The 14688-nt window shown below is 38.4% G+C and overlaps 1 protein-coding gene across 2 annotated transcripts in view; it reads left to right on the top strand.

The window, feature by feature from the left end:
* The window catches only part of ror2 (receptor tyrosine kinase-like orphan receptor 2), a 120657-nt gene that overhangs the window by 97289 nt on the left and 8680 nt on the right, over window positions 1–14688 (top strand). For both annotated transcript variants that reach the window (XM_007255331.4, XM_007255330.4), the window contains exons 3-5: window positions 472–759; window positions 3724–3754; window positions 14532–14653. In XM_007255331.4, coding sequence (XP_007255393.3) covers window positions 472–759; window positions 3724–3754; window positions 14532–14653 — 441 coding nt within the window. The remainder of the gene's footprint in view (window positions 1–471; window positions 760–3723; window positions 3755–14531; window positions 14654–14688) is intronic.

Raw genomic sequence — 14688 nt, 5'->3', positions numbered from 1 at the left:
TTATGGTGTTGATAAATATTTGTGGTTGCTATGGTATGCTAGCTTCTTGCAAAGTTGTTGTGTGGTGCTAAATAGTAGTTAGATAGTGGTTGTCATGGTTTCACAGCTGGGTGCTCTGGGTTTCTTACTATGGTAAATGGTTAGAATGGTACTGTTAGTTGCGAGTTGATTGCTCATGTCATGTGTGCTGAGGGATTACTAGAGAGTGTAGGTATGGTGGTGGAGCTACGTGGTTGCTATGGTGTTGCTTTGGTGTTTGCAGAGTAGTAGTTGCTTTGCTTGCTGTGGTATCCCAGACAGTTGCTATGATATGTCTGGTGGTTGCTTGGGTGTTGCTATGTTATCCCAGGTAGTCAGTTGTAAGTTACTGTTTACTGTGTGTGTGTTCTCATTTGTCCAGCCTGAATTTAATGTTCATGGTTCTAATCTTTCGCCCCCCTTTTTTTTTTTTTTTTATATCCCTTTCTTCAGGAAACTTCCTTGAGTTTGTGGAGCCTCCCAGTAACATGACGATAATGCAGGGCCAGACCGCCACGCTGCACTGTAAGGTATCTGGCAACCCGCGGCCCACCATCCGCTGGCTGAAGAACGACGCGCCGGTGGTGCAGGAGCAGGGCCGCATCTCCATCCGCAAAACAGAGTTCGGCTCCAAACTGCGCATCCAGGACCTGGACACCACCGACACCGGCTACTACCAGTGCGTCGCCTCCAACGGCCACAAAATCATCACAGCCACCGGAGTTCTCTACGTGCGCTTAGGTAACATCACACACCTGCTGTTTATCTATCTGGAGTGAAAGCTATAATCAACAGCTTGATTTAAAACTGCAAACATGCGAACTACAGTCTGATATACTCACCTCTAAACGCAGATAGAGCTAGCACGGCGGTTAGCGGCTAATGCTAATGCTATTGCTGCTGCACCCAGCCTTAGTGCTGGAGAAACTTCACTGAAAACTCGTAGCAGAGTGGCTTTACAGCTCCTTAACACCTGACTGGTAGAATTCATAAGGTGCACTGACTTCCTCCTTTTTTTTTTTTGAGAAAATTAAAGAATTGTAAGTGCACCTTATAGTCTGAAAAATATGATGTGTGTTTAATTGATATTAATTAGTGTTAATGAGCAGTTTTTTAACACATGACAGACACAGCACTTTTCTTTGTAATAAGCTGCATTCCACAAAAATGCTAGTAATTATAATTAAATTATCAGTAATAATTTCAGTATTAAGTTCAGTCTAAACAATATATATCTTGTAATTACAGTCTAGGTTTTGACTGATACGGCAAAAAGAAAATAATTTGAATTTGAATTGAACTAAGTTACATTGAATTAAAACCACAGATTATCAACATTGGTAGGATGATAATTTCAGGAATATCTCTTTACCTTTTTTAAAATGGAAACACAATGTCAAGGTTCAAAACTCTGAAAGTGTTTGTTCACCAGATAAAAGGTGTTTTGTAATTTGAATTGTAAAATGTCATTTTAACTAATACTATTATTAGTATATAGTTGGTATATAATTATGTAACTAATTATGTAACATATAAAAAATCAATATTTTTTTTAATATAAGTGTTATATTACATTGCTGACCTGCTCATTTGAGGTGTTTTTTGTACAATTCATTTTGTATCGCTAATATATATTTTTTGCATTTGTAATGTTAAATAATTGTTATTGGGATATTCCCAGTATAAAATCTAAAAAAGACAAGTAAGCATCTCATCTATTGCTAAAGACACAGCCAAGATAATTGCAAAACAAGCTACAATATTCATATACATTCACTGCATTTTCCCACCTTTGTACTTTTTTAATGTTTAAATGTAAAAGAACCCAATTTAACCCATGTTTTCTACTGTTTAAATTCTTGAATTATTATTATTATTATTATTTTTTATAAGTAAAGCTTTCTTTAAACAGAAAAAAACTTCCATTCTACCCCTAACAGGAGAGAATAGTTAGTTATGTACTTATTGTTCTGGTCAGGCTCAGTTTCTGCTGCTTTATTTATTTAGATTTATTTCCAGTCCTCCATGATGTTATTGGTCAGAATGAACAGATTCTAAAATTCGAACGAGTTCTGAGGGAAAAGTGGCAGTAAGTGATGATGCTGTCAAACAGCTGCGGCCTTCAGAATTCCTGTGGTTGAGATGCCAATACAGAGCTCTCTCTCACGTTCCTGCCCAGGTATAAATGTGCTTTTAGTCCGTCGCGTTTCAGGGTCACAATACCCATATTCTGCTCGGCGCTGTGAAACGTCACCATCGCCGCTCCACTGTTTTCTTTCCTGTCTGCTTGTTTTAGGTTATTATATGGGGAGACTATTGGTGAGACAATTGAACTGAGCTGAACTAAAGCGGCACTGTGTGTGCGCGTGCACCAATTCTCTGCCGGGCATCCCACTGGATTTATAGCAGGGCACTGCTATAATATAAATCTCAGTCTGTCCATTAGTTTTGGCTAAAAGTTTGGATTTTTAATAGTGCATAAAACCTTTTCTGTTGTGTGTGTATGTATGGTTAAATCTCTTTACTAGAAGCAGATTCTCATATATAACCCACAGTTTCTGACAGCTTTAGGAGCGAGTTTGTGAAAAACTATGCGTGCTACCTCGCTGCAGAATCATCTTAACGTAATAACGTTGTTCTTTTCCCTGCACTGAAGCAGCAGATTAGACTCAGTGAGAGCATTAGGTGGATCTCAGAGGAAAGATCATGCTGAAAGGCTCAGGAGGATGAAAGAGCTCCTCCTGAACAGAGCAGTTCATCTTCTGGTCTCGGATCAAATGCCTCGTGTCACGCGGAGCTGCATTACGGTGCAGTTATGATTAAAGCGCTGGTCATTTTCTCTCCGAGAGGGCAGTGGACGGGTGCCAGGTAGCTGTTGGAGCTCCAGCAGGCCGTGGAGTCTGTGGATGAGTTTCCGTGCCGCTGCTTCAGTAGTGAAAGGTGCAGAATTTGAAAGCAGATGTTGAGCAGGTCTAGCTCAGATCTGCTTCTCTTCTGTTGAATTGCTTAAAATGTAGGTGAAGGTACGGTGGCCGAGAAAGCCCAACGCAGTGCAAATTGAAAAGCGCTGCAAAAGCACAAAACACATCCATCAAAATTACAACACAGGCGCAGCAAATAGAAAAACGCGCTGCAAATAGAAAAACGCGCTGCAAATAGAACCACAACACAACGGAAGTGAGTCACAACACAACGGAATTTTCCCGGGGGACCTTAAAAGATGCTGTACCAGTTAAGCTGCGTCTTCAGTAACGTCTCGGACTTCACTATGTGTACAAAGGACAATAAGTGGCAAACAAGGCGTTTTGTGAAGCAGAACTTTTAATAATATGCACACAACCGTGGTAATGACAGGTAATAAACATTACTTACTTTTCAGAAGCTTGTTTGCCACTTATTGTCCTTTGTATACAGCTGGTACAGCATCTTTTAAGGTCCCCCGGGAAAATTCCGTTGTGTTGTGACTCACTTCCGTTGTGTTGTGGTTCTATTTGCAGCGCGTTTTTCTTTTTGCAGCGCGTTTTTCTATTTGCTGCGCCTGTGTTGTAATTTTGATGAATGTGTTTTGTGCTTTTGCAGCGCTTTTCAATTTGCACTGCGCTGGGCTTTCTCGGCCACCGTATGAAGGTATATATATACTGTGTGTACTGTTTGTACTGTTTGTATATTTAAACTTTTTTTCCTGTCTTTTTTATGTTTTTACAGGCCAGTCTCCAACCCATGGCCCAGGCGATGCGTGAGTATTAATTTAAGACTTTAATAATAGTGGATACAAAACAGAAAAGGGTAGTTAGTTAATTAAGAAGTTTAATCTTTCTTTCAGCATAAATAAAACCAACTGATTGGGGCTATTCTATATAATTATGTGTAATTTGTTAAGCATTTAAGGAAATAAAATTAAGGTAACAAATAAAATTTAATAAAATTAAATTAACATTAAAACAAAAAATCCCATTATATATGAACTGACACATATATCATATAATTTTTGTATCATATTGTACTGTAGGTTTTACTGTAGGTATCTCCTTTTTTGTGTTTGGCTCTCTGGAATGTATAAATTGTGTAGAAACTTTTTCACTTAATACTTACCTCAGACGTGAACTATCCTGTGGTGAGTTAGTCATGAGCAGTGCTTTCTCTTTAATAGAGAGATAAAGAGAATTCCCCCTCAGGGGGGCAGATGCTGGTGTTAAGGAGCTGATTCACTCCTCTCTTCCAGTCAGGGATGACCAGCCGTCTCCAGACATCTGCGTCCATCTAATCTCTAACAGCTAATCTGCTGAGCTTCTGATGCTCGAGAAGAAGCTTTAATAAAGGAGAAGATCTTTCTTTCTTCCTTTCTTTCTTAAATTCTTTCTTCCATTTTTTCTTTTTTTCTTGATGATGCTGGAGAAGAGGTTTTAATAAGGGAGAACATTTTGTTTGTGACCTTTCTTTCTTGCTTTCTTTCTTTTGCTTTCTTTCTTTCTTGCTTTCTTTCTTTCTTTCTTTCTTTTTTTTCTTGAGGATGCTGGAGAAGAAGCTTTAATAAGGGAGAGCATTTTGTTTGTGGCCTTTCTTTCTTTCTTTTTTGCTTTCTATTTTTCTTTCTTTCTTTCTTTCTTTTTTTTCTTGATGCTGGAGAAGAAGCTTTAATAAGGGAAAGCATGTTGTTTGTAGCCTTTCTCTCTTTCTTTCTTCCTTTCTTTCTTTTCAGTGTGCTTTGAGGAGAGATTAAGGGCAGTGCTGAGTCAGGGGCCGGATGCTTATTCAGAATTCCACAGTGAAGAAAACCTCACTGACATCATTGCATCATTTTCTGAATCAGAGCTTTTTATTGATTCTCCTCAGTCCTTCACTAATAACCAGATAGATTCTCACTGCTTTTCTCCTTCATCCGCCTTTTATTCTGCATCCTATCTCTCCTCATCCTCAGCCTCCTTCCTCTTCATGCTACTCCAGCTTGTTTGATTTGGCTGTAAGGGCCGTGGTGAGCGAGACTAAGGCGTGTTAGTGAGTCTGTGTAGATGCTGTGTGTGGCTGGACAGGAGCTGGACCCGAAGCTTCAGACGCAGCAACAAAGAGCCTTTCTGGACCCGAGCGAGCTCTGCCTTAATTTCCCTGAGAACCAGAGCGCTGGCAGTCACCCTTAGCTGGGGAAAAAAAGCATGAGGCGAGCTGCTAATTGTTCCTTTACCAACTTTAAATAAATACGACCACGTCTAAGAGGGAGAGAGAGAGGGACTTTCAGGGAAGGCTATACACTATAGACTCTGAGACAAGGGTCAAGAATAGGTTTAGGTGGTTCTCTGGAGATTTGGGTGTTTTGAAGCACCATAGAAGGAGCACTTTTGTGCTAATGAGATGTGTAACTATGAAGATTGAACTTTTTCGTACGTTATTTAAGATTTTAAAGGGTCTTTGACTGATTTTTGTGTCAAGAAACATTTAAGAACCTTGGTTTTAAAGAGCGTCCCAGTTTTCATCTAGAGGTTCTGCTGACTGAAAGATGTGGCATAATATTGTATAACAACAAGTTCATAATCATAAAGTTTTAAGAGTTCAGAAATCAATATTTGGTGGAATAACCCTGATTTTTAATCACAGTTTTCATGCATCTTGGCATGTTCTCCTTCACCAGTCTTACACACTGCTTTTGGATAACTATATGCTGCTCCTGGTGCAAAAAACTGACTTTTCCAACTTTTCAAGCACCCTAGAAGAAGCGTATGTCTCCAAAATAGCAACTTTACAGGAGGATGGAAAAAATAATTATGTTTAGAAAGAAAGTCAGTATAAAATGATTTAATTCAAAGTTATTTTGTAGAGAATGTCTTTTGGTCCATTTATCACGACTTCTGGAAACATCTGCTAGATTTAGTTCATATCAAAAAGTGACTCTGGCTTGTGCTGTTTTGCCATCAGCTGCCGGAGTCTGAGAGAGCACAATTAATTATTCATGCTCTCTCTGGGGGTTCATGTGCTCTCACTACCATTGTGATGCTGGCTGGCACATGCATCTGTTGGCTGTTGTATCAGAGCTGAGGATACGTCACTTTCCTTTATGTGTGTTAGCTGCCTAGTGATGCTTGGATTTGATGAGGTCATTGTTTGTCGGGTTGTGATTGGAGTAAATCTGATTTGAGTGTCCAGACTGGAACACATCTGTATAAATCTGATTGTAATCGCTTTTGGACACACCAAAAATGGATATGCCATATATTGATGGGTGTGTTAATGGCCTTAGCTAAATTGGTGAGAAAATAAAAAAGTGAAAAACACAAAAAAAATTTGTGTGAGAGGAAAAAAATGATTAATAACAATAATAGATGTTTAACAATAGAGTTTCTAAAGAGTCCACACACAAGACACACAACTGATAAGGTGAGTGACGTATTTGTGTGTGTGTGTGTGTGTGTGTGTGTAGAATAGAGAAAGAGAGAGATTGGTAAGGGCTGTCTGGTGTCCGTGCAGTTAGACCCCCGGGCAGCTCCAGTCGCTGGTCTCAGGTCAGTCGGGCTGATTAGCCGGGTTTAGGACGGTGCTGTAAATTCCGCTCTGCAGGAATGCTTTTGTCCGCTGGACTATCTGACTGTATATTACCTCAACCCCCTGAATCACTGCTGCCCTGCAGAGAGTCTTCTAGTGCTGCTGCTGCTTATAGCTCACTGTGTGTGCGTGTTCATGTGCTTTACTGAAGATTCAAGAGTAAGAAAATATAGAAAAAGGAAATCGAGACATAGAGGCCTAAACTACAGTATCAGGACCAGTAAAATTGTCCTGACTTGGTAAAGTGTGTCTTATAAAAGTCACAGTTTATTTTTTGACCATATTAGAAAAGGCCAAACATTTATTTACGCGTGCAGAGGTATAGGTTTAGGGTTAAATTTATAGCTTTAACAATAGAAGTTCTATAACTTATGGATTTTCATGAAGTCACTATATATATATATATATATTTTTTTCTTTTATTAGAAGAACCACTTAACCAGACATTTTAAATCATTTAAGTATATATGTATCTCAAATTTTCCTGTTTTTTACTTTTTACAATATTGAATTTCGCAAAAGTTCTTTGTTTTTATTTGTCAGAATTTCAGAAAAGAATGAACTAATAGAAATGCTCAAAATTACTCAGATATTTTTACATCTTCTGTTTAAATGTAAGTGTTTCTTTTACATTTCCAGCAAAGTTGCCACACTAGTTTTGTCTTTAGTAAAGAAAAGAAAAACATTTGTAAAACGTTTTTAAAAAGGTGGACCATGAATAAATTATTTACATTGGTTAGTTTTTTAATATTTTTATGACGAAGCTTGGAATGAAATTTATTTAAAATGTACTTCAGTGTTAGTTTTGAAATGTTCTGATCCTTGAATAATAATATATAATAAGTATATTGACTGTATTTGTTCTATAGCATACAGTTTCATATAACGTTTTAAAAATATATTAGAATACATCCAGTGCAACATGATTACTAACTTGGGTAAAGGTATCATAAGGTAATATTAATGAATATTGTTGTGATCAAATGAGCAATACAGAATCCTCTAAAGAAAACTTCAGCATATACAATACAAAGTAGATATGGAAAAGATTTTTTAAAAACTAGAATATAAACTTATTCTGTTTATCTAATGCATAATTAGTCTCATGCAAAATCTTTAAATCATTGATGATTTGTCTTTACTTTTAATTAAAGTCACAGTAAAAAGTTCCATGTCTTTTTGGAGCATTTCTATTGGTCTATTCTTCATTAGTTTTGTATACTACATGAATAACAGCTGTCATAAACACATTAGGTCAAAAATTTTAAAAAGACACATTTTTATTATAAAGGTTTCTGTGACCTCATCCGTATGCAAATTCTTGTTGTGATATTGCATGCAGATTAGGTACTTGATGAGGTATGTTCCTCATAAAGTGAGGCCTGAGTCCTCCACCCTGTGCAGTATGAAGCTCAGGAAAGATGCTATTGGCTGCTTCTGCTTTTGCTCCTGTTTTATTTGGAAATCCAGAGGCTCTCCAGCTCCTGTGGCAGGAGAAACTGCTCCCCGGTTTATTCCCAGACTGGTCAGAATGCTGTTCTGGGGGTAATTATCGCCATCTTGTGGTGAGAGATGTCAGACAGCATCCCATAATTGAAGCCTTCCTCTGGTGAATCAGTGAGTGGTCACTGTGGACTGGAATGACCATCTGAATCAGAGTAACGGGAACTGCAGCACGGTCCCGTCTTCCATTAAGCCAAAGCCCTTTAGCACACCTTGCTGAGCCCTGTGATGTTTTATAGAGATTCCCAGCAATTAGCTTGCTGGTTTGTGGAGCATTTAATGGCCGAGTCCCAATTAGCTGCTTCCTACAAGTTCTTAAACTGTGTTCAGGTTTTCTAGGAAATATCTGGCTTATACCTGGATCATATTACATATTTTTTAAAAAAAGATATTTAATTCCCCATTACGTCATCTGCCCTGAATAAAACACCACACATTATAATATTATTAATATAGATTATACACACCCAGATGACTGCTCCATAACCTCAAACCTGGAAGGAGGTCACATTAACTCAATACATGCAATATAATAATCTAATATTAATAACAATAAATATACCGCACTAACATCCCTTAATCAATTTATCAACCTTTTTTTTCAATTGGTAATACATTGAGGGTAACCCTCATTTCCATTGCAGCCAAACATTTGCAATCTAAAATGATTGAAAAATATTAAAATCAAAATCAAGTATTTATTCAAGTAAGCTAAAATAAGGAGCTTCACAAACAAAAACATAAACATTAAATTTACAACTTAATTTAAAAGCATTTACAAATTAAAGGGACTGAAAAATATTAAAATTAAAATTGAAATTAAATATTTAATCAGGTAAGCTAAAGTAAGGAACTTCGTAAAAAAAATGGTAAAAGCATTAGAAAAACAAGCTAACAATATAAGATTCAATTGTGAAAAAGAAAATAATTTAGAATAAAAGGATAAGTAGACAGGCTAAAAAAATGTAAAGCGATAAACTAAAGAAATAAATAATCAGAATGATTAGGATAACAAACACAAATAAATAGATAGGAGACTACGAAAAAAATGTAGCTAAAAGTAACAACAAAGATTAATAAGAAAGTAAGTTATTAAAATAAAAATAAAGGTAAAATATAAGATACAATAAGTAAAAGAGCAAAAATAAAATAACTAAAAGGATTAAATTGATAAAATAAAACAAATGAGAAAACAGAAAATAAAAGAAAAACTTAGGGAAAACCGTTACAGATATCCCACTGTAGTTTGGAACAGTACTGTAAAGCCCTTAGCTGAGGTCCTGGTCAAGCATTCCAGTTTGGATGCATCTGGCCAGTGTCAGGGCCTGACTGGGCACTGTGTAAGATCACGGCTGCTCGTCTGCTGGGAGCTTTATTCACCTCCCTCTCGATTGAGTACACAGATGTTGGGCTTCAGCTGCATCATCTCCCAGTTCCTCCCACCGCCGTTCCTGTGTCTGATCCTTAATTCTATTACTTTACTTTGGCCATCTGTGAGCAAGGAATGCTCCAGCACAACACACAAGCAGCTTCAAACAGCCGGGGTGATCCTGGTGTCTGTGAGGTTTGTGAATGAAGACATTGTGTAGATTTTATTGGAGAATACGGGAGCTGATGATTAGCAATGGTTTAAAGTCTGGGCTTCACAATATACTGATTATGGCAACTGACATAAACCTACATAGAAATTTATGAAGGATTATTGCCAAAGGCATTAGCTGTCGTTACAGTGTTTGAGGTAAAATTGCCACAAAATTCTTTTCATTTTATAGCTTGAGATATTGTAAGCTTAAATTCCAGAACAAGCTATTTTGCCTTCAGCAGCCAGAGTCAGAGAGAGCGGAATTAGATATGCTCTCTCTGGGTGGGTAGATGGGTGGTACTGTGGTACTGAGTAACTACAAATCTGCAATCTTGAATTCAGCTGCAGTCAGTATCCACTTACAGCAAGGTGTTAAGCATTATTCACCATTATTGCAGCTTTTAAAAAAATATTTGGCAACCAAACATATTTGAACAAACATGGCAAAAAAAGCCCTTTCAGTGTTCTTCTGAGTGAAAAGACAAATCCTTTATACAGAACAGCTCATTCATTTGTCATAGAGCTGGGCGATTAATCGATTTAATCGATTAATTCGAATTTACAGTTAAGGACCATGTGTTTTTATGAAAATCGATTTTCTCTGGGTTTTAATTTTCACCACTGACGCTCCCCTGAGCTTAGCCCCGCCCCTCTCTCCCGCGCGCAGCCCCGCCCCTCTCTCCCGCGCGCAGCCCCGCCCCTCTCTCCCTCCCTCCCACACAGACACACAACATGACGGCGGAGCAGTGTTGCCAACAGAAGTTGTTAATTTGTTGAAGTTTATTTGTATCATTTCTAACATATTTAGCGTGTTTTTTACTCACTTTTTTCTCTCTCACAATGTTAATCCTTTACAGCTTCAAAAACATGTGTTATGCATATTAGGCAATGACGTCATTTAGCGACTTCTAGCTACTTTTAGGAGATTTTAGTAGGGGAAAACATCGATTTAAATCGAAAATCTGTTTTTTTTTTTTTTTTTTTTTTTTAATCCAAGATTTTTTTTTGTCCCATATCGCCCAGCTCTAATTTGTTATATAATTAATAATACGTTTCCTCTAATACTAGGATTTTTTGTTTTTAATCGTCATCAGCACTAGATTTATATTCCCCACCTGCATTCCAGTCAGCAGGGACAAAAAAATGCTTTGTAGGTGAGTGAGTGACGGGTTACTTGCATAAATTAAAATAAAATAAAGCATTCAGCATCACTTATCACGAGTTTTCTGGCTATTTTCCAGCTAAAAGATAAAAGCTAGGAAGCTAAGCTAACGTAGCCTTCATATCTGTTTGTTTACGAAAGAACTTTCTGCCTTTCTCTGTATGAATTTCACTCACATGTGTCTTGTGTGGCACTGCTGAGGTACATTTAGGATTAGAGAATAAAAAAATAAATAGACACAGGGCAAAAGTCTGTGTCTCAGGAGGTTAAACCGTATTTTATTCGATGGTGTGTTTCCAGGGTGACGTGTATGTTTATGTACATAGTCCGCCCCCGCAACCCCCATCCAGCATGTGATCTCTTCTTTAAATCACACAACACCTCCTCTGTTCCTGCTCCTCCGTCATGGACCAGGCGGAGAAGTGTGAGGGTCTTTTTCTGAGCCTCGGGTTTCAGTGAAGGCCGAAACACGGCTGCAGCATCCGCGCTAACTCCTCCCCCCGTGTCCTCTGGCGCACTGTACTGAAACGACTGAAGCTCCGTCCAGAATGTGTCGTGCGGCCGCTTTGGCGAGAGTGTGTTTGGGTTCTCGGGGTGAGCCGGCTGCTGTCTAGCCGTTCATTTGTTCTGAAAAAATGTTGGTATGATCTCTGGCATGATTTTATTTTAAAAATGTAGTCAGGAAACACTTTTGAAGTCGTCTTGACCGAGACCTCTTTGCATAAATATAGGTTCCAGACTGCTTCTATTACTTGCAGTGAGAAGAATAATCAGGGGATTTGATCCGAGGCTGAAGGCATATAGGGGTCTCACAGTAGATGGGTTTTGAATGTGGAGGCTGGTTTAGATGACTGCACTACATAAAGGCATATATTTTTATGGAGGGGATAAAGCCCAGATAATTGTGTTTGAGTAAATGGGTATAGATGAGCATCTGTAGTTCTTCTGCTGACAAATATACCAACACATCCATTTTTTTTTACTATTTTGGTGTGTGGAAAGGTAACACTGACACAAATTGGAAATCTAATTTGGGCTCGGACTGGTTCATGCAGCTTGCCAGGAGCCCTGAAAGAGCACAATTGCCTTGTGAGGTAACTTTATAAGCCTTCTTCCACTTCTTCAATCCATCTTCTATTAATGCAGGCATGTTCATCTTCCTGCCTGCGTCGTATTTTAGCCAAAAGAAGTAGGAAGTAAATCTAATTCTTGTTAATCTGGAGTCTTCAAACATTTCTTTTCTGGAGAGAAAATTCCTCCCAGCCACTTTAAACTGCAGTAAAATTGTAACCATATGTGATATTGATGGGGGCCGTTCTGGGCGTCTTGGCCATTGACAGCTCCTCTGGCACTGCGCCACGGTGAGACCGAAGCTAAATGAAATGTGAAGAGGGTGAAATTCTTCAGGAAAGTAGTTTTCTGTGCTTAAACTCTACACTCACTCTATCTTTCACATACTTTATACTGAGAGGGTGTACAGGTTATCATAAGCAGTGCTGGGTGGGTGTTGGGCCAGAGTCACTTGTTCCTTTTCCGACATACAAAAAATGTCAGCAAGTTTCAGTTTGAACTATTGCCCATATCAGCTGATGCCAATGATTCAGGAAAAAAGAAAAAAAAAAGTTAAAGGCTGAAACCGATATAACTCAGATATCGTTGTCCATCCATAGTTTGGTTTAAATAGTGTGGGTAGGAAAACACAATGGTTTAAATTCTTTCCTTAAGAACTAGAGATTACCCAATGTGACATTATTTATCAATATTGTTGTCCAGTCCTGAAGGTTACAAGCATCATATTGTATACAGCTCTAGAAAAAAATAAGAGCCCACTTCAGTTTGTGAATCAGTTTCTCTGATTTTGCTATTTATAGGTAAATGTTTGAGTAAAATGTACATTGTTGCTTTATTCTATAAACTACGGGCAATGTTTCTCCAAAATTCCAATTAAAAATATCATGTTATTTAGAGCATTTATTTGCAAAAAATGAGAAATAGCTGAATGACCAAAAATATGCAGAGCTTTCAGACCTCAAATAATGCAAAGAAAACAGGTTTATATTCATAAAGTCTTAAGAGTTTTCATGCTCCTTGGCATGTTCTCCTCCACCAGTCTTATACACTGCTTTTGGATAACTTTATGCCACTCCTGGTGCAAAAGTTCAAGCAGTACAGCTTGGTTTGATGGCTTGTGATCATCCATCTTCCTCTTGATTATATTTCAGAGTTTTTTTTAATTTGGTAAAAATCAAAGAAACTCATAATTTTTAAGTGCTCTCTTTTTTTTCAGAGCTGTTTATCAACAGCATACAGAAACTGACGAGTGGAAGCCCTGGCTAGAGGAACACCAGCCTGGCTGCTGACCAGCGTTCGGGTTGCTCAGTGTGTTTAGGATCATGTCGCCGCCTCTGGCTGTTTCCAAAAAAGGCCTCCAGGGCTGGATGTATAAAAACTGGGCTGTGCTGTGTGCTATCTCCCTGTGGTTTCATATTCCTGCCTGGCATAATGGAGCAGATTTAATGGCGCTGGACAGACTGACTCTCCTTTTAAAACAAAGAAATGTGGACTTAGTCATATCTGCCACTTTCAGTTACAGTATCTTAAAGTATTATTTACTCTGAAGTCCCCCTCTAGTATTAGCAGGGAAGCTTCTGGATTTGATTAGAAGTGGAAAAGCCTTCAGTTTGTGCTGATGGAGCCGGCTTACCAGCCCCTGATATCAGATTTCAGTACAGTTCTGTGAAGCACATGCGCATGCGCTCAAGGTTAGTGCGGACTAATGCTTACAGCATGACGGATGCTGTGCTGGAAAATGTCTGTATTCTCCTAAAACTAAATTCAGTGCCAATCCCACCGTTTCTGCTGCTAAGTAGACTCTTGACAGACTCCCCCAGAGTGTCATAAGAGACACTTTGTACATGTCTGTATGATTTATGTCCGGTTGCATTCGCTCAGTCGCAAAAAATTGTAGCCAGAAACCTTGTATTACTGCATTTCTGCAGCGTCCATCAGCACAGATCAGCATCTTTTATCATTTTTTTCTTTTGTGATTACATAAACAGGACCACAGAAGACCCTCAGCATCAGTCCGATTGTGATTTTGGTCAGTAGCAGTAGCATATGATGAGAAAACCAGCTAGAGGAAAAGGTAGCACAAAAAACTAATAAAAAAAAGTTCTGCTGGATTCTTCCAACCAAAACCCACAAGCCCACATACCACAGGTCACCATGTCCTCACAGTCGCTACATGCTGGTTCACGCTGGGTGAAGAAAAAATGAACTGGACTGATTTTGCCCTTCTTTTTTTTTACTCTTTGCATCCACCAATTGACTGTAAGACTGTAAATGTCTCTATGTTGGTGAACTGTTGGTGAAAATGTTAAAAAATAAATAAATAAAAATGTAACCAAGACAAGACAAATATTGGCCCAATAGCATCTCCATCAACATCCAGCTTAACCTAAATGTAGTATATAGTATATAATGTATATATTTAATTTATATCCCAGATTGTGTTTAAGCTAGCTGCCACATCCAAACAAGACACGACAAAACTGATTTTAAAAATAAAATTAAATCAATCTCTGCTGAATATTTTTTAGGATGGGAGAAGAAAAATAGTATTGTGGTTATGTGACATCCATCCCTACATGGGGCGACTGCTTAATAATTACACAACGATTTACAGTTAAATAAGAGAGCATGTTAACCCTGACTTATGTTTTCCGTGTTTTTCAGAACTTATGAAAAGGGTTTCTGTCAGCCCTACCGAGGCATCGCCTGTGCGCGCTTTATTGGGAACAGGAGCATCTATGTGGAGTCTCTGCAGATGCAGGGAGAAAGTGAGAATCGAATCACAGGTAAGAGACGAGAGTAAAGACACTTGACCAGAAGA

Source organism: Astyanax mexicanus, chromosome 20 (assembly GCF_023375975.1).
Source record: "Astyanax mexicanus isolate ESR-SI-001 chromosome 20, AstMex3_surface, whole genome shotgun sequence".
Taxonomy (NCBI): Eukaryota; Metazoa; Chordata; class Actinopteri; order Characiformes; family Acestrorhamphidae; genus Astyanax; species Astyanax mexicanus.
The sequence above is the reverse complement of the archived record's forward strand: the minus strand, read 5'-3'. Positions and strand labels throughout refer to the sequence as shown.